The sequence below is a fragment of the Pholcus phalangioides genome, unplaced genomic scaffold (assembly GCF_987345545.1).
Source record: "Pholcus phalangioides strain wild (caught in Gottingen) unplaced genomic scaffold, Ppha-v1.0 ptg000002l_1, whole genome shotgun sequence".
In the NCBI taxonomy this organism is placed as follows: domain Eukaryota; kingdom Metazoa; phylum Arthropoda; class Arachnida; order Araneae; family Pholcidae; genus Pholcus; species Pholcus phalangioides.
The window spans coordinates 17,430,719-17,457,932 of record NW_028301595.1 but is presented as its reverse complement, the minus strand read 5'-3'; the positions used below and the strand labels follow the sequence as shown (position 1 = coordinate 17,457,932).

At 36.1% G+C, this 27,214-nt stretch overlaps 1 protein-coding gene across 1 annotated transcript in view; it reads right to left on the bottom strand.

Annotated features, from left to right (window-relative positions):
• Positions 1-14,862, bottom strand: part of LOC149089596 (proto-oncogene tyrosine-protein kinase receptor Ret-like) — a 150,960-nt gene extending 136,098 nt beyond the window's left edge. The window contains exon 1 of the mRNA XM_089239335.1: positions 14,622-14,862. Coding sequence (XP_089095461.1) covers positions 14,622-14,679 — 58 coding nt within the window. The 5' untranslated portion in view covers positions 14,680-14,862. The remainder of the gene's footprint in view (positions 1-14,621) is intronic.
• Positions 14,863-27,214: the final 12,352 nt, after the last annotated feature.

Sequence of the window (27,214 nt, the reverse complement as noted above, 5' to 3'; positions counted from 1 at the left end):
TCCCGGAAGGGACAGAGCCCGGATCGTGTCTGGTCTGACAAGAGGGGTGTGTCCGTTAATGGGGAGGTGCATTGTACAGTGGAACCTCTTTAATTCGACTTTCGTATTTATACGACGCTTGGCTTCGGTCGAATTGGTTCCCACAAATTTTAAGTCTAACATAGATATAGGCCTATATGCTACTGTAAAAATGAACACCGGTGCGGTGGTTATGCATAATCTCCAATCGTCTCGATCAGGAAAGTTTGATCAATAATTTCACTACATTTGTGACTTTTATCTGCGATTATGCATAATTCCCAAATAAAAATGTAAAGTTTGATCCATATGGAAAAAGTTATACCCTTTCTTCTCTTCATTAAGCCAATTCATTATTTTTACCCGTGCATGGTACGTGCACTACACTGCACGTATTTTGCAATAAAAACGTAATTAAATTAAAAATAAGTGTGAAGAAGATAAATATAAATACAGTCAAAAACCTCGTTAATGAGTCGCTCTTGGGAGAGTAAAAATATGACTTGATAGGCGGAGTGACTCGTTGAACGGAGTAAGCCATAGCTGTACCAATTCCTGCCTGAGGATAATTGAGACTTCCAAAAATTGATCCGGTAAGCGCAGTGACGTGTTAACCGGGTGACGCACTAACGAGGTTTGACTGTATATATAAACAATTATCATTCTTGCAATGTAGGCTTTCTACAAGTATCAATAACAAAAACTAACATTACCATTCGGAATCACTATCCCGGACCATAGCTATGTTTAGTTAATCAATGAATTATAACTGGCGGTTTATCATATTTTTCAATTCGAGAGCTTAGGATTACATATAATTACTGTTGAATATGATAAATTCTCGACTTATGAACAAAAATTAATAAATTGAAGTCTGAGGGGGAAGAGTTTGCGTAATTTTACTGCCCGCTAGCGGGGATTGAAATACATTAAAGCCCTATTCCAGAGGTGTCCGTTAACGGGGAGTGTCCATTAAGGGAGGTTCCACTGTACCATTTATACGCTCTTGTGTAAAATTAAAACAATTTGCACATTGGGTCTATTTGAGGCATCATGTTCAACGGCCACACACCCCCTCCATGTGTATGACAGAGGGTCCCTGACTGCTAGGAGGTATGGAGAGGAGATCTTAGAGCCCAATGTTCGACTTTTCAGGGGCGCAGTTGGCACTCGGTTCCTGTTCATGGGCGACAACGCTCGCCCACATCGGGCTCACCTGCTAACGATTATATGGAAATTGAGGATATTCGGCGTATGTATTGGCCAGCCAGATATCCTGACCTAAACCCTATAGAACATGCTTGGAGGTTCTTGGGAGGGCAAATTTCATCTCGGTATTCCCATTCCGGAGCTGAAAACTGCGTTGCTGCCAGAGCAGGACCAATTGCCTCAGGGATTCCTCAACTGCCTAGTGTCCAATATGCCGTCGTGCGAAAGATTTCTAGTGGTAAGATGCTCGTCTTCCATTATGAAAGGTTACCTTCAAGGTCCACTGATTCGAATCCGGCCAAAGAACGTCAGTAACAACTTCTTAACCTACCGAGCCTGGGGCGACCGCCGATATAAACGGCACCTTCATTTCTCACCCAACTCCGCTGGTTGGAAATTGCCGTATATATGACCGGAGTTGTTGTGCGGTAAAGTAGTAAACCGTGTCGCGCTGTGTGCGACCTGTCTGACTGCGAGAGGGGGAACCATTCCCCATATTAGACTCATTTTCAGTTCGATCTCGCAACGTGGATTTTGGTCATTCCCGCAATGACGAGCTTTACTGGCAATGTACTATGACTTTTATACGGCACATCTCTTTCTCGGTTATAACTGCGTATTCGTTCCGAATTTCATTAAAATCTGTCCATTAGTTTTTCAGAAATACGACATAATGCGCTGATTCTCTTAATTTTTTCACACGCATATAATATAAGGCGCGCAAAACTTTTTTTCTCCAAAAATTGCTTTTTTCTTGTTTTCCACCAAAAAACATGTTTTCACTTATTTTATAGTTGCTATTTTCACATCAGTGATATACTTTTTGCTCTATTTTTGCAACCTCATTTTTTATTTCAATTTTTTTCTCTTTTGGCTCGTGGCCCGATTTGTGCTTTTACATTCTAGTTTATGCAGTTAGACTCGTTCAACTTTCACAAGATGGTTTTTGCTTATTTTTTATCACTTTTTCCTCGTGTTTTTTTTTAACGAACACATTGCGTGATGATTTCGTCTGGCGGTGGTTTTCAAAAAAAAAATGGTAAAGAAACTTTTGAAAACTCTCCGGACAATATCGAAAATGTGCAAATCCCCTCTCTCTCTCTCTCTCTCTCACCTTTCTCACAAATCTCTCTAATGTTATTTCCGCGGTGAGGAACGTATTCGTGGGTATTTCAAGATATTTGCATGTTATATATGAATTTGAAATATTTTCCTCTCTTTGAACGTTTCTTTTCTTAAATAATAATGCGAATAAAAGGAAATGTTTTGATAAGATTTTTCGAGAATCTAATTCTTTTTTATTAATGGGAATGTTGTTTTTCGTTTAAATCGGTGTTCTTCACCTGTAGGGCCAGATATGGTCCAGGCTCTATACCATGGGGGAATATAAGCACATTACCCCGAAGGGTTGGACCGTACTGGGGAGAACTGAGTGCGCTGGACCGGAAGGCCCGATTGGTATTAACCCCGAGCATCCCGGTCCAACACTCCCAGTCCTCACATCTTTACGATTGGGGTGCCAAGCCGTGGGGCCCGTGCACGAAAACCGGAAGTGACGAGTACGAACTTGCAGCCCCTCTCCACGTCCCTCGAGAAGCCTAGGAGGGGCCCACAGACCCGAATGCCGGCACCCCAGTGTGCACAACTCCCAGCGACCCGATCCCGCAATTCCCCAGGTCGCTTTATTGTGAACAAAAATGTTTCACATAAAATGCAAAACTATAAATATTCAAAAAAAATACTATACACCATATATGCGGCACGGCTGTGTACGCCATACTGTGCGTAAGACGTTATATTACATACACTCTATTAACATTGCAATTCTCACTTGATTATATGTACAATGCTCAGGATATAATTTGCTAAAAAGAAAAAAAATGCTGTACACAAAAGTACACGGTGCCAATCGCGATATAGGATGGACACATGTGCTCAGAAAGAAAATTACTATTCATCTATTGTGTACACGACGCGGCACCATACGATGCGTGAATAGTATACGGTACTTATGTTCATTAGCATACTATACACGTTTCAAAAAATAAAAATACACAAATGTGTACGCCGTACAATACGATACATATGGTAGGTTAAAATTACTATTCTCGATTATCTGCACAGAGTACGATATACTTTGGAGTACTTAATGCGGTAAAGAGCCTGCGTTCGGATATATTAAAAGTACTATACCCAGTGTAAAATACGGTTCGATGCGTGTGTAGTGCAAAAACATGTGCTTGGAAGGAAAATTACTATTCGTTCAGTGTATACACGAGTGTTCTTCAACTGGTCCGCAAACCAGTGCCGGCCGGAGAAACATTTAGATAAATTCATATAGCTGCCACTTAATTTTAGCTCTATTATAAATATTATACCGTCTCTATATTTGTTTTTATTTCTGTCTTGGCCGTCAGCACGTCTGCAAAAATTTTCTCGCATTTACACTTTTTGCTGTTCGTAAATTAATTGTCTCATTTATTCTTTTTTTTTTTTGTCTTTTTGCAGTTCCTCAAATTTCCTTTCTCCCATTAATTTATTTTTTACCGGTCCGCAAATTATTTCTCCCATTTATTTTTGCCGGAACACAAATTATTTCTCTTATTAATTTATTTTTTACCGGTCCGCAAATTATTTCTCCCATTTATTTTTGCCGGCACACAAATTATTTCTCTTATTAATTTATTTTTTACCGATCCGCAAATTATTTCTCCCATTTATTTTTGCCGGAACACAAATTATTTCTCTTATTAATTTATTTTTTACCGGTCCGCAAATTATTTCTCCCATTTATTTTTGCCGGCACACAAATTATTTCTCTTATTAATTTATTTTTTACCGGTCCGCAAATTATTTCTCCCATTTATTTTTGCCGGCACACAAATTATTTCTCTTATTAATTTATTTTTTACCGGTCCGCAAATTATTTCTCCCAGTTATTTTTGCCGGCACACAAATTATTTCTCTTATTAATTTATTTTTTACCGATCCGCAAATTATTTCTCCCATTTATTTTTGCCGGAACACAAATTATTTCTCTTATTAATTTATTTTTTACCGGTCCGCAAATTATTTCTCCCATTTATTTTTGCCGGCACACAAATTATTTCTCTTATTAATTTATTTTTTACCGGTCCGCAAATTATTTCTCCCATTTATTTTTGCCGGCACACAAATTATTTCCAATAAATAAGCTGATCGGCTACATTCGAATAAATGCAACCGATCAATTTATTGGTTGCGTTCTTTAAGTTTTATAAAACCACTTTTACAAAATATTTACAGTGTAATCGTGGCCATAGAAGTTTCAAATTTTCTGGTCAATTTTTTTTTTTTGAGAAAATAAATTATATCAATAATGTGTATCACATCTTCATATTACAACTTTTTCTTTGACATTCTTGATTATGGTTATATGACTGATGCCGGTCATACTTTATCTGTACTGCCGAATGAACTAATCTATTATTGATTTAAACATCTCTGATTGGTGTTTCTCGATTATGTAAAATTTTATAATGTTTGGGGTTTACGGGTAGCATATCATCAGCTACTTTCCTTATGACATTTTCTTCAGGAAAAGTCTTATTTATCAAAACAAGATTAATTTCCATTCTGTCAAAACTTGTCAGAAAAAAATTAAGAAATAAAATTTATTCAGGAAATTGGCAAAATCCCAGGTTTTTCTAAGGTATGTTGAAACTAATATTAATCTCAATATATTCAAGAAACTCTAAAATCAGGCTTGGTACACTAAATTCTAATACTAACTCATACAGGGTGCACAGATAACAGCACGCACTGCAAATTACTGGCAAGACGTTGATCTTAGAACTATAGTTCCAATTATAAAAAGTTTCCGAATAACGTGTAGAACTCACCTGCGCCATTCATGTTGCGAGGGATTGTATAGTTATTAAAATGAAGAAAAAAAAACTAACTTTATACGGACGCCCTGTCTTCAATAACCCTATTAGAAAGTTGTTGCCGTGTATCTCCTGAGGACAACAGAAAAAATTCCATGTTTCTAAGTGCGATATTCGCTGAGATATTTGAATCATTTCTGATTTCGAATCTTGTTTAGAATTGCCCATAGATTAATGTTAAACTCCTCTCGATACAACGATATCCTTTACTGCGATAAATCCTTCTATAACGACAATGTTTTTAAGAGTTGCGAAACTGCTATAACGAAATTTTCTGTATTTCGCTCAAAATCACCTTTGATATATATTTTTTTAATTCCTCATCAATTATTGTACTTTCGAGGGTGTATAGTATACATCGATTGTACAATACATCGGTATTGTGCACAATATCAGCCCTTTGAAAGTGTAAACGAAGTTGCAGTGAAAGCTACTTTCTGTGTGGTGCAGAAAAGTGTTATACGGGAAACTACTTTACAGGGTGAAAACCGCCAACTGAATTTCATTCAACCAGTCAATTACAATGTTTTGTTGCCAATAAACACTCGTTAATGCATTTCATAGTGGTACTAACAACGCCAATTCACAGGAGATGCCAACAAAAGCTTAAATTTGGCGGCGCCTAATGATAATGATACCTCTCGATGTAATGATTAACCTCTCTATAAGGATTTATTTATTTTTATTTATTATTTTTTTTTTTTGGAGTAATCGTTGTGTTGAAGTTTCACTGTATTTGAAAGTAGACAGTGGCGTCTTCACGGGTGAGCCAATAGGACTTGAGCCAGGGCCCTGAGTCAAACAGGGTCTTCAAATCGTCCGTCGTAGAGGTATGATTCTAATTTAAAAAATGCTCAAGAGGAGTTCGAAAGTTACCCTGTGCAAGTTTTGAGACTGAAAATACAGTGCGTCAACAAAATAAAATAAAAAATCTAAATTTTTATACGGTTCCCCCGTCATCTAACTTCTAATTAGGAAGTTGTTACCCTATATATCCCGAGGCCAACAGAAAAAATTCCATGTTTCTAAGTGGAATATTCACTAAGATATTTGAATTCAAAAATTGGAGAAAAGTTATGCAAAAGCTAACGGGGGCAACGGCTCCTTTCCCCTCGTTTATGCTGTGTCCTTTCCCAACTTTCCTCCGATTTTTTTGAACTCGAATATCTCAGCGAATATTACACTTGGAAACTTGGAAATTTATTTATTTTTTTGTTGGCTTTAGTAGAGACAGGGCAACTACTTTGTAATTAGAGGACCGAGGCAGGGCCGTCTTAAGACCATCATGGGCCCGTGGGCCAACTGGTTTTTCTAGGGCTCTATCTTGCAAATTCTAGAAAATTTCAACCGGATCGCATTTGTGGGAGGCCTCTCTTCTCTTGAGGCCCCCAAGACGAGCCTGGGTGGGCTCATGCGTTAAGAATGCACTGGACAGAGGTATTGTACACAAATTTAGTTTTTCTTTCTTGTTGTTGTTGTTACATTTTGTTACACACTATTTTCACGCTCAAAATTAGTACAGGCCAACGCCTTTTGAGCTTTCGAGCCTTTTCTAAATTGAAACTCTACCTCTACGACGGACGGTTGATGAGATAAAGCCCGCATTAGCACTTACAGGACACCCTGTATAATACAATGTGTTTAATTGCAAATCCAAACCTGTTATAAAAGCACATAATTTCAAGCACACTTGAAGGGGAAAAAATTAAATCTCATTTCAGATCCCGTAAACCACTTCACGTACAAGGTTTTGGTAAGAAATTTGGATTGCCTCTATTTAACGAATCGACGATAAATCTGGTAGCCTCGTCCTAACCTAAACGCACGTTATAAGAAAGGAAGAAGAGGAAAAGAAAAATACATAAAAGGAAAAAGTATAACATATAAGGTAGATAATAGGGGGGGGGGGTGTTTTTTTAAGATACCGGACGCTTTTCATCCTAACACTATGCGTTCTCTTCCTCTCTTACATGTATATAGTATAAAAATATATTATAAAGAAATGGGGAAAACGTAAAAGAAACTTTCGTAGATAATAGGGTTACTATAAAGCTTCACGATGTGTGAAGAGTGGGGGAAATTAAACACGGAGAACTTGTTTCAATTTATTCCACTGGTGTTTGGCCGTAAATACACCTGTGATCGTAAAGAGGTTAAAGATGTAAAACTTAGCAGAACATTACCTTTTGGGTAAAAATTTGCAACAAAATTTTCTCGACTTGGGAAAATTCCAACAGCTTGGTCATTGATTTTGTTTCTCTGCTTCATAATCGTTTCCAAAGTTTACACCGGGGATATTCAACTGTTTTGGAAGATCAACCCTTGCCATGAATTTATAATTCTTGTCAAATTCTTCCGAAATTTCCAGTTTTTATTTCAGAGAGAGAGCTTTTCGTTTTCTCGGCATTAACGAACGACGAATTTGGCACGGCCACCAAGCAAAGCACCGCAACGAAAGAAATTTCTGCACGAAATGTTATCCAAAGAACTTAACTGTGTCTGTGTGTGCACCGTATGTGTGTCTCTTATCATCAGACCGGTACCCTCCCAATCCTTACAATAGACTTTTTTAGCCTCTGGAATAACGTTGAAAACATTACAAGCAGAAAAATTCTGAAAGGACATATGGCCGTCAAAACAATTGAAACTAGTTTCTTTTGGGGGCTCACCGCGTCTGCGTATTCTCCGAAAAACAAGCAGTAAATAAATCTCTTATGTGACCACTGTAAATGGCCATCACCCAGCTCACTGGCTATTCTCACGTAGGTCAGCAATCACTCGAACATTAATGGCTTTTGCGGTGACAGTATGCAAAAAGAGTGCTCGAGTGGCATTATGGTAAGATGCTCGTCTACCATCGTGAAGGTTGTTGTTGTCAGGGTCCCGGGTTCGAACCCAAGGGAGGATATAGATAAGATATTTTCCCAAAACGAACTCGAGGCGACCACCGATAGACAGCACCTTCACTTCCAACCCATCTCACTAATGGCAGTAAATTGCAATATAGCGATATGGCCAGAGTTGGTGTTTGGTGAAGTATGTAGTATGCAAAAAGAGCTGTTGCAGCAACGCGTTTTCACTGCATGCAGAAATTGTGCGCATTTGATGGATATAAATGAGTTTTTTTCAAAAGATTCGGAGTGAAAACGTCAATTAAATGAGGTTTTACGTCGAACAAATGAATTATTTTTACATTCAAACACATAGAAACCAATCGCTACCGAAGCCAAACGTCGTATAGACGTGAAAGTCGTATAACTGAACGACGTATAAACGGGGTTTCACCAACGCAGCCCTGAACTTAAATTACTTTTCGAAATAATTTTTTTTCTTCCTCTCAACACGTTCCAACATCAATGATACAATTACTTATCAACTGGAAAAGTTTGTTGAACGCAAACATTTTACGAAGCAGAATGTGATTTATACGCACAAGAATGTGCGTTACATTATCCTAAATTACAGTTTTTATCTCAACCCGATTGTCTAGCAATAGTAGAAAACACGAGAAAAACACACACACACACAATATCAATCAATCAATTAAATTGCAGTATTGCCAAATCAATACAAAGGAAAGAAAATTTATTTGCAGACTCGTTCACCTTGACTTTTTTTTTTTTGATTACGATGCTAATTAAAAGGGGAAAAATTGCGGTTATTTATATAAACAAATCGAGATTTAAAAATGTATATATATATATATAATGTAATATATATACATGAAAAATAGAACATCGTGTTTTTAAGGTATTCCATCAAAATTAGATCCCCGTGTTACAAGGTCAAAAGCTAAAACAAAGCGATGATGAAATGAAAATGGCGTTTGTTTTTGATAATGAAGAAAAATTAATGTGGAAGTCTTCTATTTTTACGGAAAAGAATTTCAAGAATTTTGTAATTACTAGATATTTGAGAATATTGGGCTGTTGTTTATCATTATTTTTTCAATATGTATTTTCTCCGCGTGAAATATTGATCTCTAGTCTCTCCCTCTCTTTGATCTCTCACCATCTGAGAAGTAATAATTTGAATTAATACTTTTTTTTGTTGCGTAAAATTTATTTTCACAAAATATTTTCTAGTCATTTTTATGTGATTAGAATTTTGTACCGAATAAGGTATATTTTTTAAAACATTTAATTTTTATTTAAAATTCATTGGAAATTGAAATTTTTTTTTAGACAAGTGTTTTGTTTTTCTTCTTTATTACTCTCTCGAAATAATACTATTTTAGCAGAATTTTTTAAATAGTATTTATATAATAGTTTTTTTTTTTTTTTGTATTTCGGTGAATATCTTTATTACGTATTTGCGAAATTCTGATAAAATATATATACAGGGTGTCCCATAAATTCGTAAATAGTTTCAAGATTCATCAAGTTGAGAAAATTGATGTATTTGAATGCGGTTGGCGCAAAGTTATTTCCGCGAAGTGAATATATTATTATTATTTGTGGTGTGTGTGTGTTGTTGTTGTTGTTTTTTTTTTTTTTTTTTTTTTTTTGACAGGAAAAAAATTAGTTAAAATTTCTGTCGATAGATGGCACTACTATTATTTAACCGTACATGTACCTTGTACACATTCCTCTTCGGAATCTCTAACGAATCCGCACATGCCGGAATGTGTGTGTGTGTTCTGAGTGACTTTAACGTACCTATGTTGTAGAGTTGCGTTTGTTCCGTGTTCATGCTGCCATCTGTCTTCCATTTTCTGAAGTAAAGGTGTAAATACAAAGGTTTGGGAAGAGAGCAAATTCAACCCTGCAGGAAATCGAACCCGCGTCCTTTCACTTCCATATACGACTAGGATACAGAGGTAACGAGTATCTCAATATTCTGTGCCGTTCAGTGCATACGAGCTCCAAGGTAAGATTGAGATGCTCGTTGCCTCTGTAGTTTAGTGGTCTAGGGCGTTCACCCGGTAAGTGAAAGGACATTGATTCGATTCCCCGCATGGGCAGTTGAATTCTCTCTCTTTCCCCAATATATCTTCGCATCGGCTAACTGTTAAAAACCTTCGTATGGATAGCGAAGAGTAACATCATCCTCGGAAAAGTGTAAATGTGTGAATTTTCCTGTTATGTCAATATAGTGTTGTAGGATAGATGGCACTGCACGAAAACGAATAAGGATTTATTAGACGAAAGGAAACGTTCGTAAAGCTTTAGCCGGTGATTCGTTCGGCTGACGTAAAACAACTTCACCAATAGCGCTTTATCAACCAATGGAAACCCTCTGTACTCGCCAGTAACAGAGAGATTCAGGAATGAGCTGTTAATCGTACACCCTGCACTGTATATAACACCGATTTGCATATTTCCAGAAATTTGCTTTCGTGCATTGCCTTCCATCGACAAAAATTTGAACCAGTTTTTGTGTTCCAAAAATTCCCCCTCCGTGGGAATGACCTTCTCACAAACCACGTTCAAAAATCACCAATTCCTCCAACTTTAATAAATTTTTAAACAGGGACTAATAATAAAATAAATAATTTAAATTATGGTACACTCTGCATATTTTCAAAATATTTGCTTAGCTATACATACTGAAAATCCAATAACTTTTGATCTGAATGAGATGAATATCGAAAGATCGAATTCAAATCAAAATTCATGAATATCAAAAAAATCGAATTTAAAATTCATTAGAAATTTTTTTTTAACGTTTTTTGTGACAAGTTTTTTTTTCAGATTACAGTTGATTTTCTTGAAATAATAATTGAATATTATAATGAGTTTTTCTATTTTTTGGCGAAATGAATGTTTATTATTTCATATTTTGTGAAACTTCATGCGAAATATATTCCCCGTATATAATATGGGGTTTTATAAATACCTATGTGGTTAATGGAATTTAAATATATCACCCTTTTTTCTGCAATTTTTATCAATTTTGATGATTGTTTTCATCAACAATGATTTGATACCAATGGTCTGAATAAGTAATTCCTGCAGCCATTCTTTAACCGTTTTTTTCCGTTTATTGAAGAAAATTTCCGGCGGTTGTATTTGAATAAATTTTTTTTTTTGTTCTCCAACAATTTTGTTGAAGAAAATATATTTCAACAATATTTTAGCTAACTGCAGTTCATATAATGAGTTTTAAATTAAATTTGTTTTCTTCTAGGGGGAAAATCTCTGACGCGATCTTATTGATGAAAATGCTTTTCTCAAACAAATTTTTGCAACAATAACTTGAAATGCAGTAATTTGAAAAAACTAAAACAAAGCTATGAGAAAAAAATGGCGTTTCTTTTCCATATAAATGAAGAAAAATTAATACAAAAACCTCCTAGTCATCACATATTTGGTTGTGTTGTGTGTGTGTGTTTTTTTTATAGCATAAAATTCAGTATATTTTCGATCGAATGAGATTATTTTGATTGAAATTTATTTAAAATTTAAATTTTTTAGTTTTTTTTTTTATTATTACAGTATAATTTTTTTGAAATAATACAATTTTAAGAGAATTAATTATTATAATGGATTTTTTTTCCCCTAATTTGCGAATTTGTTAGCATATATTTTTTAAAACTTTTTTTCGGTATACAAATTATTCTTCGTACGGAATAAGAGTTTTTTTATAAATATTTGTAAAAATTAAATAAATACATTATTCTTTAAATAATTATTTTCCAAGCAGTAAATTATTTTTAAAACTAAACACATTTTTTTTCAGTAATTATTTTTCAAACTGAGTAAATTATTTTTAGAACTAAATACTTTTTTTCCAGTAATTATTTTTGAAAAGAAGTGAATTTTCTTCTTCTGTAATCTCTACCAATTTTCTAGATTAAAAAAAACGTTTTTATCAATAATAATTTGACACTACATTGTCGAAATAAATTTTTTCTGCGCCGATTTGTTCGTTTAAAAAGTTTCCTGACACAATTGTCTTCAAATAATTCTTCTTGTTCACATTCTCCAACTATTTTGTTGAAAACAATATATCTCAATAATATTTCTCTCGGCCAACCACAGCTTAATGAGTTTTAAATTAAATTTGCTTCCTTCCGGGAAAAATCCCTGACAACTTTATTGATGAAAATACTTTTCTCTCAAAAATGTTTTCGTAACAATAATTTGATGAAATAAAAACTAATTTGAAAACTAAAACAAAGCGATGGGAAACAAAATGTTGTTTGTTTTTGATAATGAAGGAAAAGTCAATGTGAAAGACTCTCCTATTTGCTTTCCTTGGAAAAGAATTTCAAATATTTTGTGATTTCGAAATATTCAGATCAGTTCCGAGAGGCTGTCTTAATTAATATTTTCAATATCATTTTCCCCATCAAATATTCATACATCAAGGCATTTCTGATCTCTCTCACTATCCGAAAAATCTTCATTTCGGTTGTTTTTTAATAAATATACACACTGAATTTATTATTATAATTTTTTTTCCTTACAGCTACATGCATATTGATAACTTGATAAATTTTGAACCGAATGAGATCAATTTCGAAATTAAATTATTATTAAAATTCATTCGAAATTGAATTTTTTTTTGTTTTAGTTTCGTTTTCTCTGGGTATTTTCTTCAAATACATATTACAGTTTTAAGAGAATAAAATATTACAATGGAATTTCTATATTCCGTCGAATTATTTCATATATTTACAGAAATTTCTTTCAAAATATGTTTCGTTGAGAAATATGGGTCTTATAAATATGTATGTAATCAACGAAATAAAAATTATCAGCTTTATTTTCCCGTAATCTTTATAAATTTCGTTGATAGAAAATCTATTTCAACAAAAAAAATTTCATCATGGGAAATGTTTTTATTAACAATAATTGGACAATAATGGTCTGAATAGGTAATTTCTACAGAGGATAAAATTATAAATAAATTTCTCTAACAATTTTGTTTATTGAAAAAATTTTCCGACCGTTTTAAATGAATTCTCCAACATGTTGAAGGAAAATATATTTTCAACAATGTTTTAAGTTATATATTTGTGTTTTTTCTGCAAAAAAATACCTCTAACAATTTATTTTCATGAAAATACTTTCCTTAAAAATGTTTTCATGGCATTAATTTTGAATAACTTTTTTAGTAAAATTCAATAATTTCAATTTCCAAAAACTCCAATAATTGCCAATTAATTTGCATCTAAAAAAGCTACCAACTATTATATCCAACTAAAAATTATCAAATAACAATTATCAAATCATACTGAAAACAAAAAGTTTTTTTTACAAAAAAATGTTTTCGTAACAATGTTTTTTTCCACTTAATAATGTTCTGGTAACAATACTTTTACGCCATAAAATATTTTTGGATTATTTTTAAGTTTAATTATTTCTGTAGTAATAATTCTAAAAAAAATTTTCATAAAAATATTTCTCCAACAATTTTCTCACAACAATGTGAACACACTGTAAAAATTATTAAGAAACAATCATAAAGTTTTGTTAAAACGGCGGCTTTTTTACGAAAATATTTTAATAGCAAATTTTTTTTAACCCAACAATAAAATCGCTTTTAAATTTAAAAAAATTTTTAAAGTCAATTCAACCTTGAATTATTATCTGTAATAATGATTCGAAAAGAAGAAATTTTTCATAATATTTTTCAAGCAATTTTTTCACAACAATGACAACTGTTAAAATTATTTAAAAACAATTACCAAGTTACACTACAGAAAAAATTGAAATAAAATATTTTAGCACTAATGTTTTTCTTCTATAGCCTATAATGATATTTATATTTTTATTATTTCCACGTTGAATTATTTTCGGTAATGATTCTAAAAACCGGAATTTTACTATCAAAATATTTTACCAACAATTTCCACTAAAAATGACAATTTTAAAAATTATCAAAGTACCAATTATCAAATTACACAAAAGAAAAGAATTTGTAAAAATATTTTAGTCACAATGTATTTTTTTACCCACTAGTATTCTACAATAACGCTTTTACCCAACAATAGTTTTTGATTATTTTCACATTTGATTGTTTTCGGTAATATTTCAAATTACTTCCACAATAATGATTCTAAGAAGAAAAATTGTTTCATAAAAATATTTTTTCAAACAATTTTCACACAAAGGACAATTAGAAACAATTATCAAGTTTACTTTTTAAACAAAAGTTTGTTGTATAAAAATACTTTAAAATAGTTTTCTTTTTACCCAATAACATTCTGGTAGCAATGTTGTTTACCCAACATTATTTTTTAATTATTTCTACGTAAAAATTATTTTTGGTAATGCCAATTCTAAAAATTTGTCAGAAAAATATTTTCACAGCAATTATTTGTCCGATAAATTATTCTCATCGCAAATATTCATTAAATTCATATATTTCCGAGAGGAAAATTTCAATTTAAACGGAAAATAACAGAAATTTCTGTGCATAAAAATCCCTTTAAATTTAAGAAATAAATTTTGAAAAAAATAAATTTTTCATGTAAATTTTTATAAATCATAATTTACTTTAAAAAAAATAAAAACTTACCATGTACTGATAAGATATTAACGAAGATACCAAGAAGAGCAAAAACTTTCAGATACATCTCTAGAGAAGTACACACACGATCAAAAAAAAAAAGTACACTTTTCAACTTTCGTAAAAGTACACTTTAGCACGAAATTCAACGTTTTCCGTCCACGACGGACAACGTCTGGACATGTGATGACGATGACCGACAGGGAGAAGGACAACACATTATCCCGACTTGTTTCCTCCCGGATTAAGTTGTAACATGTGATATAATATAAATCGAACAACATAAATAAATATACTAGAAAGTGAGGAGAGCGCCGGCCGCGACCCAGTGGCGGGAATCGACGACGACTTTCAAAGCAAACGTCGCCAAAAGTCGCGCCAAAACATTACGACTTTTTTTTTACTTTTCTTTCGGTTTTTGAAATAGATTTTCGACGAACAACAGCTGCTGGGACATCTGCCGCTTCTAATAAATCGGGAAACGCACACACACACAGTAAAAATACGATCATTTTGTCTTACATAGTAGCATCCTCACCCCGATCCGGGATTGGTTACGCCACTGCAAGTCTTGTGTGGGATCTAGATCGAGTGCCGAAACGGAGATAATCGAGTTATCCTTGGTGTGTGTGTGTGTGGAAAAATAAATGAATAAGATACAACTATTTTCATTTATTTTAGTTTACATTATTTGTGAATGGCGGGCCGGCGCTCTTATTACTTCACAAATAGCGGGGGGGGGGGGCTAAGGTACACAAAAATAAGCAAACAAACAGACAAGGGGCCGTTCAAGTATTACGTAAGCAAATTTTTAGCCATTTTTGCAATGGGCGGACATACGGGGGGGGGGCAGAGTCAAACGTAGAGTCGACTGATCTAATGTATATGTCACCGGCAAAGTATGAAATCCAGGCATGCGCCTAGGCATTCATTCTATAGAATGCCTAGGCGCATGCCTGGATTTCATACTTTGCAGGTGATTGAATACTTTGCCGGTGTTTAATTGAAATTTCGGAAGAAAATACCTTTATATGTTACTATAATCAATTTTTGTTAATTTCAATGTTATTTGAAGGCATGAACTCAAAATTTATCTTTGATAAATTCATAGCGACCCACCCTCTAAGCCATATAATGATAAATCGCATAAAGGTCCTTGGCCCGCGGACCAAATATGGCCCCAGGGGTTGTCTGATGCGGCCTGCCCTCCTCTAACCTAATTTTGTGAAAATGAACTAAGCGGCACATTTACAGCACATTTACGCTTAAGTGTCCCGCGGTACAATCCCAGAGCATTTAAGCGGCCCGTGGCACATTTTCAGATCACTTAAATGACCTAGGACACAGTTCCAGAACATTTAAGCGATCCGTGACACATTTAGAGATCCCTTGAGTGACATGTAACGTAGTTTTAGAGCAATTAAGTGCCCCTTCCCAGTGTTCAAGTTTTGCCCGCGGAACATTCTCAGTTTATCAGTTTATTCAAGGGATCCGTGGTGTATAATTTACGGATCACTTGAGTGATGCGTGGCACAGTTCCACAGCACTTAAGCGGCCCGGACACATTTCCAGATTACTTGGATCCGCGAAACATTTAGAGATCACTAAAGTGGCTCTCACTTCTAAATAGTGGGGGGGGGGGGGAATGTTACTTCAAGTGCCCACAAACTATCGAAAGGTTTTTCTCGTTTTTGGCGCACCGAAGAATAAGTGCCATTAAGAATATTTCATATTTTCATAAAGGGTGGTTGATAACGTAAGCATTATCCAAACCACCCCCCCTCCCGTCATCAAATTCAACAAATCGTAAACCCCCCGCGATCCATGCTGACGTAATACTTGAATGGCCCCCAAACGAATACAAGCAAGAGAAATAAAAGGGGCCCGCCCGAGAAGGGAAACCTTGAATTATACCACTTGTAACTTGTAACTCGACAAACAGCTTCCAATACGGACCCGCTAAGTTCTTTCAGACAGTAAACCACTGATGGACACCAACATAGTTAGTCTTACCGATCTTTTCACTTCCTCAAATGCCTTTTCGAAATCAATACAGATTATGTCAGAAAAAGGCACAGTCTTTCCCACGGCGCTGTTCCAGTCATCAATGCATTGAAGCATCTGCACCACTTAGGATCTGCCAGGGATAAGAAGCCAAATTGATGTTGCGTCAGTATGCGTCTCTCCAGTTAAAAGGGCAATAACTCTTGTAGTAGACACCGTCCAAAGACTTTTGCACCTACAACGTTCGTTAAAGATATTACACGATAATTTTCAGCCAAAATTCGGGTCTATATCTTTTTCCTTATGGATTTCAGTTTCTGAAACGGTATCGATTAATTTCAAAAGACGGTCGAAAAGTTGTCTAATAAAATGTCTTTGAAGTCTTCTATGACAGCCATTGCGTTTACCCCTAAATTATAAGTATACAGAAAGAAATGAAATTTCTCATAACTGGACACATACGAAAGTCTGGCGAGGCTCGAGCCACGTGTGTTTGTGTGGCCTTCGATTATAAATCTTATTAATATTTTTAAATGAAAATTTCTAGTCCGTGAAGCTAGTGAGAAATCCCATTTCTGAAGCCGGGTCCATCCATGCCCGCAACGTTACGGAGCTTCGACCAGCGGCAAAATTGGGATGACCGCAAGTTTTGAGGTGAATACGTTCTTCGTGCGTGAATCGCGTGGCAGGTAATTATATAATTGAATTTGATATCATCAGATTTGTCTTTGGAATAGCTAACAGACGGTACCAATGTCGTCTATATACGTTTCGAACCTGTCGAGATATAGCGTAAAACTATTTCGGTTCGAGAGATAGAGTGCCACGAGCATGGGGCTTAGACCGGAAGAGGTATTGAAACCAGAGTGGTGTCATTGGTATTGTCTCAAAAATGCCTATAAGACGACATCATTGAGCTGTGGTGAACCTGTCTCGAGATATAGCGTAAAACAATTTCATTACGAAAGCCGGCCGCAAAGCCTTGTTCTCAGACCAGAAGAGGCATTCAAACCAGAGTGGTGTCATTGGATTTGCCTTAACGAGATGCCTACATGCAGACATCAAAAGCATTTAGGGGCCGTTCAAGTATTACGTAAGCAGATTTTCAGCCATTTTTGACCCCCTTCCCCCCCCCCCTTGTCAGCAAAAGTCAGCAAATCCGAAACCCCCTCCCGCTCGATGCTGACGTTATACTTGAATGACTCCTTATATACATACTGGATACTCCTTGAGGTATGAGTGCTTAAAAACTATTTCGTTACACAACTTCTTGTGAATGCACTTAGTATCGTCAGATGCTTTAAAACACGTATTCACGTCAAAAACCATATTGTGAGTTGAAGCTACGTAAAATCGACCATTGAATTTACTCAAGCTGAGTTAAGCCACGCTTCAAGACCGGCTTTCCTCCAGGTTTAAGCTGCGTAACGCGCTGCGGGTGCTGATCCGGCTTAAGATGCGAGGGCTTTGAAAAGTTTGTCCTTGCTGTGGCCGACCAAATAAGTTTTATCACCGTATGACAAAAAATGAGCGAGATATTCAATTTCAAAATTTGATATTGAGGGGCCGCTGCAAAAAATGGAAATTGGAATTTCGTGAGAGGTTGATATTTTTTCCTTCCAATGTCATTGAGTGTCACGCATTTGTGATTCACTAGTAAGTGAAATTATTTTGTAATTTTGTCTAAATTCTTTAAAATAGTGGAGTACCAATAATAATTACTCGATACACTGGTTTCCCAAAATTTTTAAGCAGTTTAAAAATTCATAAAAATTGAAGGAATCGTTTTTCCCACAAACGCGGATTCTCATGAAGGAGAATTGTTTGTGGTACGACGAAAAAAATAGTTCACATTTCTTCGACAGAGGGCGCTGCACAAGATCCAATCAGTAATATGATTGGACCTGAACCTTTTTTTCATCTCTTCGGCGTCCGAGACGTTCGTAAAGATTTAGCCGGCAATTCGTGGCCGAAGTGAAACAATTTCACCAATCGTGCTTTAGACACCAACGTCAACATGATGATTTGCTTTCGTGCAGCGTCCTCAATCGAGAAACGTTTGAACTAAATGTTTCTTCTGTGCCGGTTAAAAACAATCCTCTTTCGTGAGAATAGCTTTTTTTGCCGACCGCATTCGAATGCGCCGATGCCTTCGATTTCCATGAATATTTAAACTGTTTAATTTATGCACACCCTGTATCAGAGACCTGTTTGAGATAAACCGATGTCTCATTCTATGGTCAAGTGCAAATTCAACTATTTTGGCGTTCATTTTGTGATCTACCTTCGCGAATCCCCCTCTCACAAGCTTCAAAGTTCATTATCTCTGTTGATATTTGTCGTACGACAATGAAACTTATTTTTTGTTTCCCATAATTCTCAAAAAAAACGAACTTTTTATAGATATGACTATAAAATTCTGGGGGAAATATAAAAAGTTAAGTTTTAAAAAGAAATTAATTTATGTTTTTAAATGTGGCATAATATATTTTACCTCATCAAGAACATTTTTGCAATTCGAAAATTCGAAGTTTCTGTCTACGATCAACGGTTGATAAAAGAGAGGACTTTCTGGACACACTGTATATATATATGTTAAGGTGAAAGAACTAAATACGCTTGTTAGCGTTTTCATTTCGGATTTCGACCAAGTCAAAGCCCGTTATTAATGAATCAATTAACTATCATAAACTTATAAGTTCCCACCGCTTATTAATCATTTAATAGTTGTAATTAACTGCAACTAATTCACGATGGTCAATTGATTCATTAATAACGGGCTTTTTACTGTTCGGAGTACAGTATGAACTTTAAATCAATTAGTTCATATGTTAATTACAATTATTCATTGCTTAGTTTCTCTTCTCGGATAACCGAAGTTCTACTAGACTCTGGCAAACATCGATGTAAAAAAATTCTCAAGCCCAAAAGAAATCGAGAAGTGCACCAACAAAGAAATTCAAACAAAATTGAAATTAAAATTAAAATAAAATTGAAATAAAAATTCATATCGTTATGCTTCGTATCAACAAAAAAGATTTTGAACGAGGGTCATTATATTTCTCGAGTTCTTTTGAGTCGGAGTTTTTCTAAACGTATTTGTTTCCACTCTCTGATATTTTCTCATCTTCCCCCTCGCCCCCAGACGTTCCGGAAGATCTCATATCATATCTGTGGCTTCTATTTCTTCCCGGGTCCGTTTATCATCCCTCTCAAGGGACGATATTGCCTAATTTGGAAAACACCGTTTAAAAGAGCTTTCTCTCGTGTATAGTTTCTCATCTTTGCTCATAATTTAGGTTGTAATTCCACTGCAGGATCGCAACTAGATGCTTGGCCAACTGCTACTACTACTAATAAACCACACATGTACCTCGTCCATATTCTTCTGCGGAACTTCTAACAATTGGTACATGTTGGAATGTGCCTGTCCGTGTTGTGAACCTAACGTGATTGTTTCTGTAGAAGGCTTGTTATAGTGCTGCCATCTGCTACATATTTTTTGAACTATGAGTGAAGTGTAATGGTTGATGATTTTACCGTTGTAGGCCTGTTGCTCTCTCTAGAGAGAGAGACTTTAAAATGGGGAGATCGTCTTGCATTCGCACCTCGAAGCTGGGAACTACAGAAAACCAACTTCAGCCGACCACCCCTGCGGCGACGGTGGGGTTTGAACGCGAAACTTCACAATGCGTGTCAGTCACTATGACCACTCGACCACCACAGCGACTGCTTGGTCAGCTGATGCAAGCGCCGCATTTTGGCCCTGTTATAATGTAACGCACATCTACATATATAAAACAACATGTCCTGATGTCCTGACTGACTGATTCATCATCGCCGAGCCAAAACCGCTGAAGCTATAAATATGAAATTTGGTCAGTAGTTTCCATTTTGTGATGTAAAGACTCGCTAAGCAGGATTTTTTTTTTTAATTCAATCCCTAAGGAAATCATGGGGGGGGGAGGGTTCAAAGGTTAAATAGAGAAATCATACTGAGCCGAAACCACTGAAACTATAAATATAAAATCTAGTGAGTATTTTACTTTTGTGATGTAGATATTCACTAAAAACAAATTTTCCAAAATGCAAAATCTAAGGGGATCTTAAGGAGAGGGTGTTCAAAGGTTGTATAGGACAATCATCGCTGACCCCAAACCACTGAAGCTATAAATATGAAATTTCGCCAGTATTACATTTTATAATATACAGACTCGCTAAGATTTCTGGAACTTAAACCCCCCAACGAGGCCATGTTCAAATGTTACATGGGGAGTATCATCGCTGTGAGCGATTTTCCGATTACCAAATCCACGCGAGCGAGGCCGCGGGTAACAGTTAGCCTACGATAAATGATTTGCTTCAAGCACTGCTGACTATTCCACAAACTTTTGTTGAATCGAAATTATATTACATTTATAATTAAAGAAATTTTTCATTCTTTATATTTGCAATCATTGCTGCCACGTAAATTTACTCCAGTTATTAAATATTAACTATCAATATACAGTATATACTATGCATAAATAATATTTTTCCCCCTTGCTTCCCGCTTCTTTGTTGAAAAAAAAAGGGAAATTTCCTTCAGATCCCGAAATTGGATCGTTTCAATTCCGTTGTCTTGGGATTGAGGGAAAACACAGGAAAACGTTAAGCCCTAGTATTCTAATTGGTCCGTTGAACTAATAAAATTGTCAATTGCTTTCTAATTGGTCAGTTTACCTGATAAAATTGTCGGATACGTTCCAATTGGTATTTGGAGCAGATAAAATTTCCGAATGCGTTCTAATTGGTTCGCGGAGCTCGTGAAATTACCGGCCTCGTTCTAATTGGTCCACGAACCAAATAAAATTGTAGGACGCGTTCCTGTTGATAAAGTGTTAAAGTTGGTTGAATTAGGCTGTTTATATTCCTTGAATAACGAAAAAAAGAAAGGAACCGAAAAATTTCATTTTCGCTTGAGTACAAAATACAAATATTTTGTAAATATTTACATGTATGAAATACGTATATATGTATTTTACATATTTCTCTTGAGCACCAAAGAAAATAATAGAGGTATAAGGCATCAGGAAAAAAGGTGTCAAGATCTATTAGCCGACTGTGATCGAAGGATTGCCGAAGGCTGTTGCATACTATTGTTTGTGTACACTATATAGCCAAAAGTATGTTTGTCCACCTTAAGAATTTAAAGATTTTCTCGAATTTTTAGAAAAATACTAATCGTTCTGAAATTTCGGTTATATATAAAGATATTGGTGATAACATTAAGCAGTAATTTCGAAAGTTGCTGAAAGTAACCGAATGATAAGAGTTTTCCACAAACTCGCATTTCGATTATTTTCTGTTATTTCATTATTGGCATCACTTTCTTCATTTTGGTTTTATACACGCGTGTTATGCTAAAACACTTGTCTTACATAGCATCAGCCACGCATCTTCGGTCATTCGAATAATGCTGGTGGGCTTATTCTCGAAATAATCAAATAACAGGAAACAATGGCATACAAATTTGTGGAAAATCCCTTATCATTAAGTTACTTTCAGCAAGTTTCGAAATTACTGTTCACTGTACCGCCGATGTCTTTCTGAATTTTCACTGCACTATATACCTGGCAATCAAATTACGAAAAATAAAATTTATATCTTGTGTGCACATGCGCGATTAATAATCATTTCCTAAAGAATAATCATATCTCACTGAATAATGATTTGTCGCATTGGAAATTTCTATACAGTATGTCTTCTGCATATCGCCATTTTTTCTGTAAATTTCGTAAAAATCGGTTGAAAACTCAGCACGTTATGAATAAAGGAATATGCGATGAAAATTGGAATTTGAATATACGTGCTATTCTCACGAAAATGCGCAGAAAAATTGCACAAATTATGTACAATGTTTGGTTAAAGTTGCAATTTTTTCTCTTGGTCAATTTTTTGTCGATCCCCTAAATACACATGTGACTGAATTTTCACTGAAAATGGTGAGTACCAACATAGGGTATATCTGACCGAAATTCCGGACCAATTTGTTCGGTATTTTTCTAGAAATTTGAGAAAAAATGTCTAAACTAAGTGGACACAGACTTTTGGCTGTATAGTGTATCTTGCAAAAGGAAAAAGAACTTATAAATTGCCACAAGCTCGCGCGCAGCTGGAAAAAAATTGCTCTAGCCCCCTGCATTCCAAAAATACTTTTTAGTCCCCGTCTTTTAATTAATGGGCTTTTCTCATTATCATGAATTATTGATTGGATTAATGAGCATCGATCAAACTCCAAAATGAAAACAATAAAAAAAAACGTGTCTTTTTTTGTTGTGGATTCAATTTGTAATCAATGCATAGGGAAAAACGAAAATTTTTCATTGTGTTCGTTGATGTTCATTAGCATACTCTGACCAAAAGGGAAAAGTTTTTTCCCCTCTTCTCAATCACAAAAGAAATTTTATCGTAACTTTACGATTTTTTTCAATCAATTTTCTTCTCCCCCTTTCAATTTAACGCTAAGAAAAATAGAAGAAGAAAAAATCACCGTATATATATATATCCGAAGCAATGACCAGAATGAAAATGATCATTTTGACGTCACGAATGTTATCGATTTTCGTGACTACTACATATATAGTACCCAACTTTTACTCGTTTATTTCTTATTGCCCTATTCCTTCACGAGGTTTTTATTACTATATTTAGGAACCGAAGTTGATATCGTGCCAGTCGAATCAATCCCCCCGAACAGAAGATAAGGATATGCATGAACGGTATCTGTACATGTACGTACATGTACATGCCATTACACTAGCTGTACATGTGTGTGTATATCCCTTAACCCGTTCTAATTTTAGAGAACTTGCTACCACTTTTCTAATTAGGACAATTAATTTCAGTTTACGTAATATATGTTACCTAATTTTGAATTTCAGTGGCTTGTCGATAGGGGGCGCTGGAACAAGTTTTTAGAAGTCGTTCCGAAAGTTTTGGCCGTTTGAAAGTTTTTCGTTAGGGGGTTAGGGGGTTCCGCGGGGGGGGGGGGTTGTGGGCGGGGTGCATGTGTGGTGTAGCAGTAGTAGGTAGGGCCTCCAAAAAATGGCTCGGGGATCCATGATGTTCTTAAGTCAGCCACCTCGTTGGGTAATTTGCCTGTTGTGGCGTTGTATTTGTATTTTGGACCTCTCTGCTATACTATATTGCTAATGATATACGTAAAATTAGCGTATTTTCACTACTTCTGATAGACATTTACACTAAAATCTACTGCTTGTATCAACATGTTTTTCACTTAGATTATTGCTATGACATTGTTTTTGTGCAACGAACTAAAATTTATAGGAGTACAGTCGAATCCCGTTTTAGCGAATACCGTTATAGCGAAAAAAAAAATCTCGTTTCAACCAACACTTTTCTAATCCCCCAGATAAGTTTACATAGGAATAATGCAAAAACCTGGAATTCCTTTGTAACGAAATTTCGTTGTTAACGAAGGGATTTCTCCGGTCTCTCTCGAAATTTGTTATAATACAGCATATACGTTTGTTATACTGTGGCATGAAAAATTTCTGAGATATGATTATATACATGAAAAATTACGCATTTTTCGTTAAAAAATACTCGATATTCCCTATTCAAAATCATGTAAATCAAACAGCTTCGATTCTATTGCTCAGTTTTTAGTATAACTACTGCTCTTACGAATACACAAATAAGAAAGAATTTCGAAAATTTCTAAGAAATTCATCATCTGAAGGAGGGCAGTCACTTTGAATGGTCTTCCCTGGGATGCCCGGTCCGAGGTACATGTGTAGTTACAATGTAGTTTTCCAATGCAATATGTCTGATCAAAAAATTTGATTTCAGGAACTATGGTAGTTATGTTCTGTAAATAGTTATGTCTATGGAGATAAGCACTGAATGTGATGGACAAAATTTAGCGGAATTTTTTATTATTTTTTGCGGGGTAGCCCTTACCTGACACAGGGCCCGATGGAAAAAAAATCGTGTGCTTCCTTAGTGAAACGAACAGTTTACACTAGTTTCGGGACGTTAATTATTTCCACCATATATGCACAACCTCCGCACCACAAGCGCGGCCCCTCAACAAAGGGTATCACGTCAAAACATCGCCATGATAAAAACATCGCACATCAAAACATCGCCATGATAAAAACATCACACGTCAAAACACCATGACAAAAAAATTCCGTCAAAACATAGCCATGACAAAAAAATTCCGTCAAAACATAGCCATGACAAAACATCCCACGTCAAAACGTCGTCATGACAAAAACATAGCCATGACAAAAACATCGCCATCGAAACATCGCCGTGACATCCCTCAAAGGGATTCAATCCTGTTCGTGAAAGATTTAATGGAAAAAATAAATTGCTGCTACTGCCTTCTCAATCGCTACTGCCCTGTTTCTGCTCTCTTCGTTCTCGTTCCAGAATTGCGTGTTTTCAAGGAATATGTACTGTACAAAGTGCCGTCTTAACGCATGGGGGGGGGGGGGGGACCCAAGAGAAGAGGGACCTCACAAAAATGAGATTTGGTTGAAATTTTCTAGAATTTACATGGTAGGGCCTCAGAAAAACCACTTGGCCCGGGGGCCCATGATGCTCTTTAGACGGTCCTGGCTGTACAGAATTCACTAAGATACTGTTTATACAAATGGTTCTCAACCCGGGGTTTCATAGTTCCCCCCCCCCCTTGGGGTCCAGAGATGATCATAGTGGAGTCATGGCCGAAACCAACTGAAGGAAAGCCAACCTTCATCAGGGGCGTCGCGGTGAGCTGTCGATATTAACGTGTGTCTGTCAGGGGTCTTCAACATTTTTCTAGTCGCGAGCACTGCCTGTATTCATCATCAAAAGAAGAGCACCTTTCTTCGGCAAATTTGAAACGTAAAAAAATGTGGCTCATCCAAGTCAGACCATACATGCTCAACTCATGAGCCGCGGGTGAAATGTGGCCCTCGGATTCATCTTATGTGGCCTGCGACCTCAAACCTAATTTTGTAAAAATGAACTAAGCAGCACATTCCTAGATGACTTAAGTGACCCGCGGTGCAGTTCCACATCACTTAAGTGGTCCGTGGCACATTTCCACATCATTTAAGGGACAGCGGCATATTTGTGAACACATGAGTGATCGCGTCATGATTCCAGAGCACTTTAGTGGCCCGTGGCACATTTAATAATCCTTTAAGCGATCCCAAGGTGCAGTTTTGCATCACTTGCGTGGCCCGCAGAATAATTATAGATCACTAGAGTAGCCCGCGACACAGTTATAGAACACTCAAGTTGCCCGTGGCGTGAATCAATGCCACTTCAGTTACCGCGGCACATTTACAGATTACTCACGTGGCCCGCGGCTCAATTTCAGAGCATTTGTGAGCGGATCTCCGTGCAGTTTCACATCACTTACCCGCTGTACACAGTTCCAAATCATACAAGTAATCCACGGAACATTTACATATCGCGTAAGTGACCTGCGGTTCTGTTCCAGATTAAGTGGCCCGCACTTTCCTAAAAATTGAGCACCCTTCCCTTAGAGAGACCAAAGATTTTTAATGGGGCCCATTGCCTGTTGTGAAAATTATTTTCAAAGGAAGTACAGTATTCAAAATATCCGTGAAAAGAAGAAGACACTCGAGTTTGGCGACATGGGTGAATTCTCGCCGAATATTGTTGCCATTTCAACTTACGTAATGCTGGCCGCCCCATGCTTCGTAGGTAAAGAACTTGTTTTCGATGTCTTTTCCCCGGATTCGAACCCGTCGACCTTAAAGGTGACCTACACAATAGAAGACGAGCATCTTACGACTGCACCTCTCGGACGATAATTGTGTCGCTGGTCACTTAAATAATCTTTGAATGTGCCACGGGTCACTAAAGTGATATGGAAATGTGCTGCGAGTGACTTGAGTGATCTGTCAAGATGCCACAGCTCACATAAATGACCTGGGAATGTGCCGCGGACCACTTAATTGAAGTGAGAATGTGCTGGGGGTTATAAGTGAACTAGAACAGCACCCAGGTCCTTCAAGTTATCTGTGAATGTGTCGCGGGTCACTTAAGTTATCTGAGAACGTGCCACTTAGTTCATTTTTCTGCGGTCGCAGGCCACATTAGAGGACTCCGAGAGCCACATTTGGCCCGTGGGCCATGGGTTGAGCATATACGACTTAAAACGTACTCTTGAAATTAATTAATTAGCACGAGTGTGAGGTCAAATCTGTCGTATTCCCCCTAAGGGGCAGCTATTAGAGCTCCTGTGAAACATTGTAACACTTCAATACGAATCCTTATAATTCACAAACATTTCCTTGAAAATGGTGGAAGGAAAGATACATGGGTCGATATCCAGATTTCTAGAACACAACGAAAAGGGACCCAGTTACGGTCCCATTTTTCTTTGTTGACCCACAAAAACTCCATGAGATAAACTGGGACATTCTATCACATCCCTCATTCTCAACAGACATTGTTCTATCAAAAAACTTTCATCCTGTACCGGAGCCTTCAAAATTCTCCATAGAGGAAAATCGATCACAGTATGTAGGCTATTATAACAAAAGTATAAAGTCTGTCTAAATAATGAA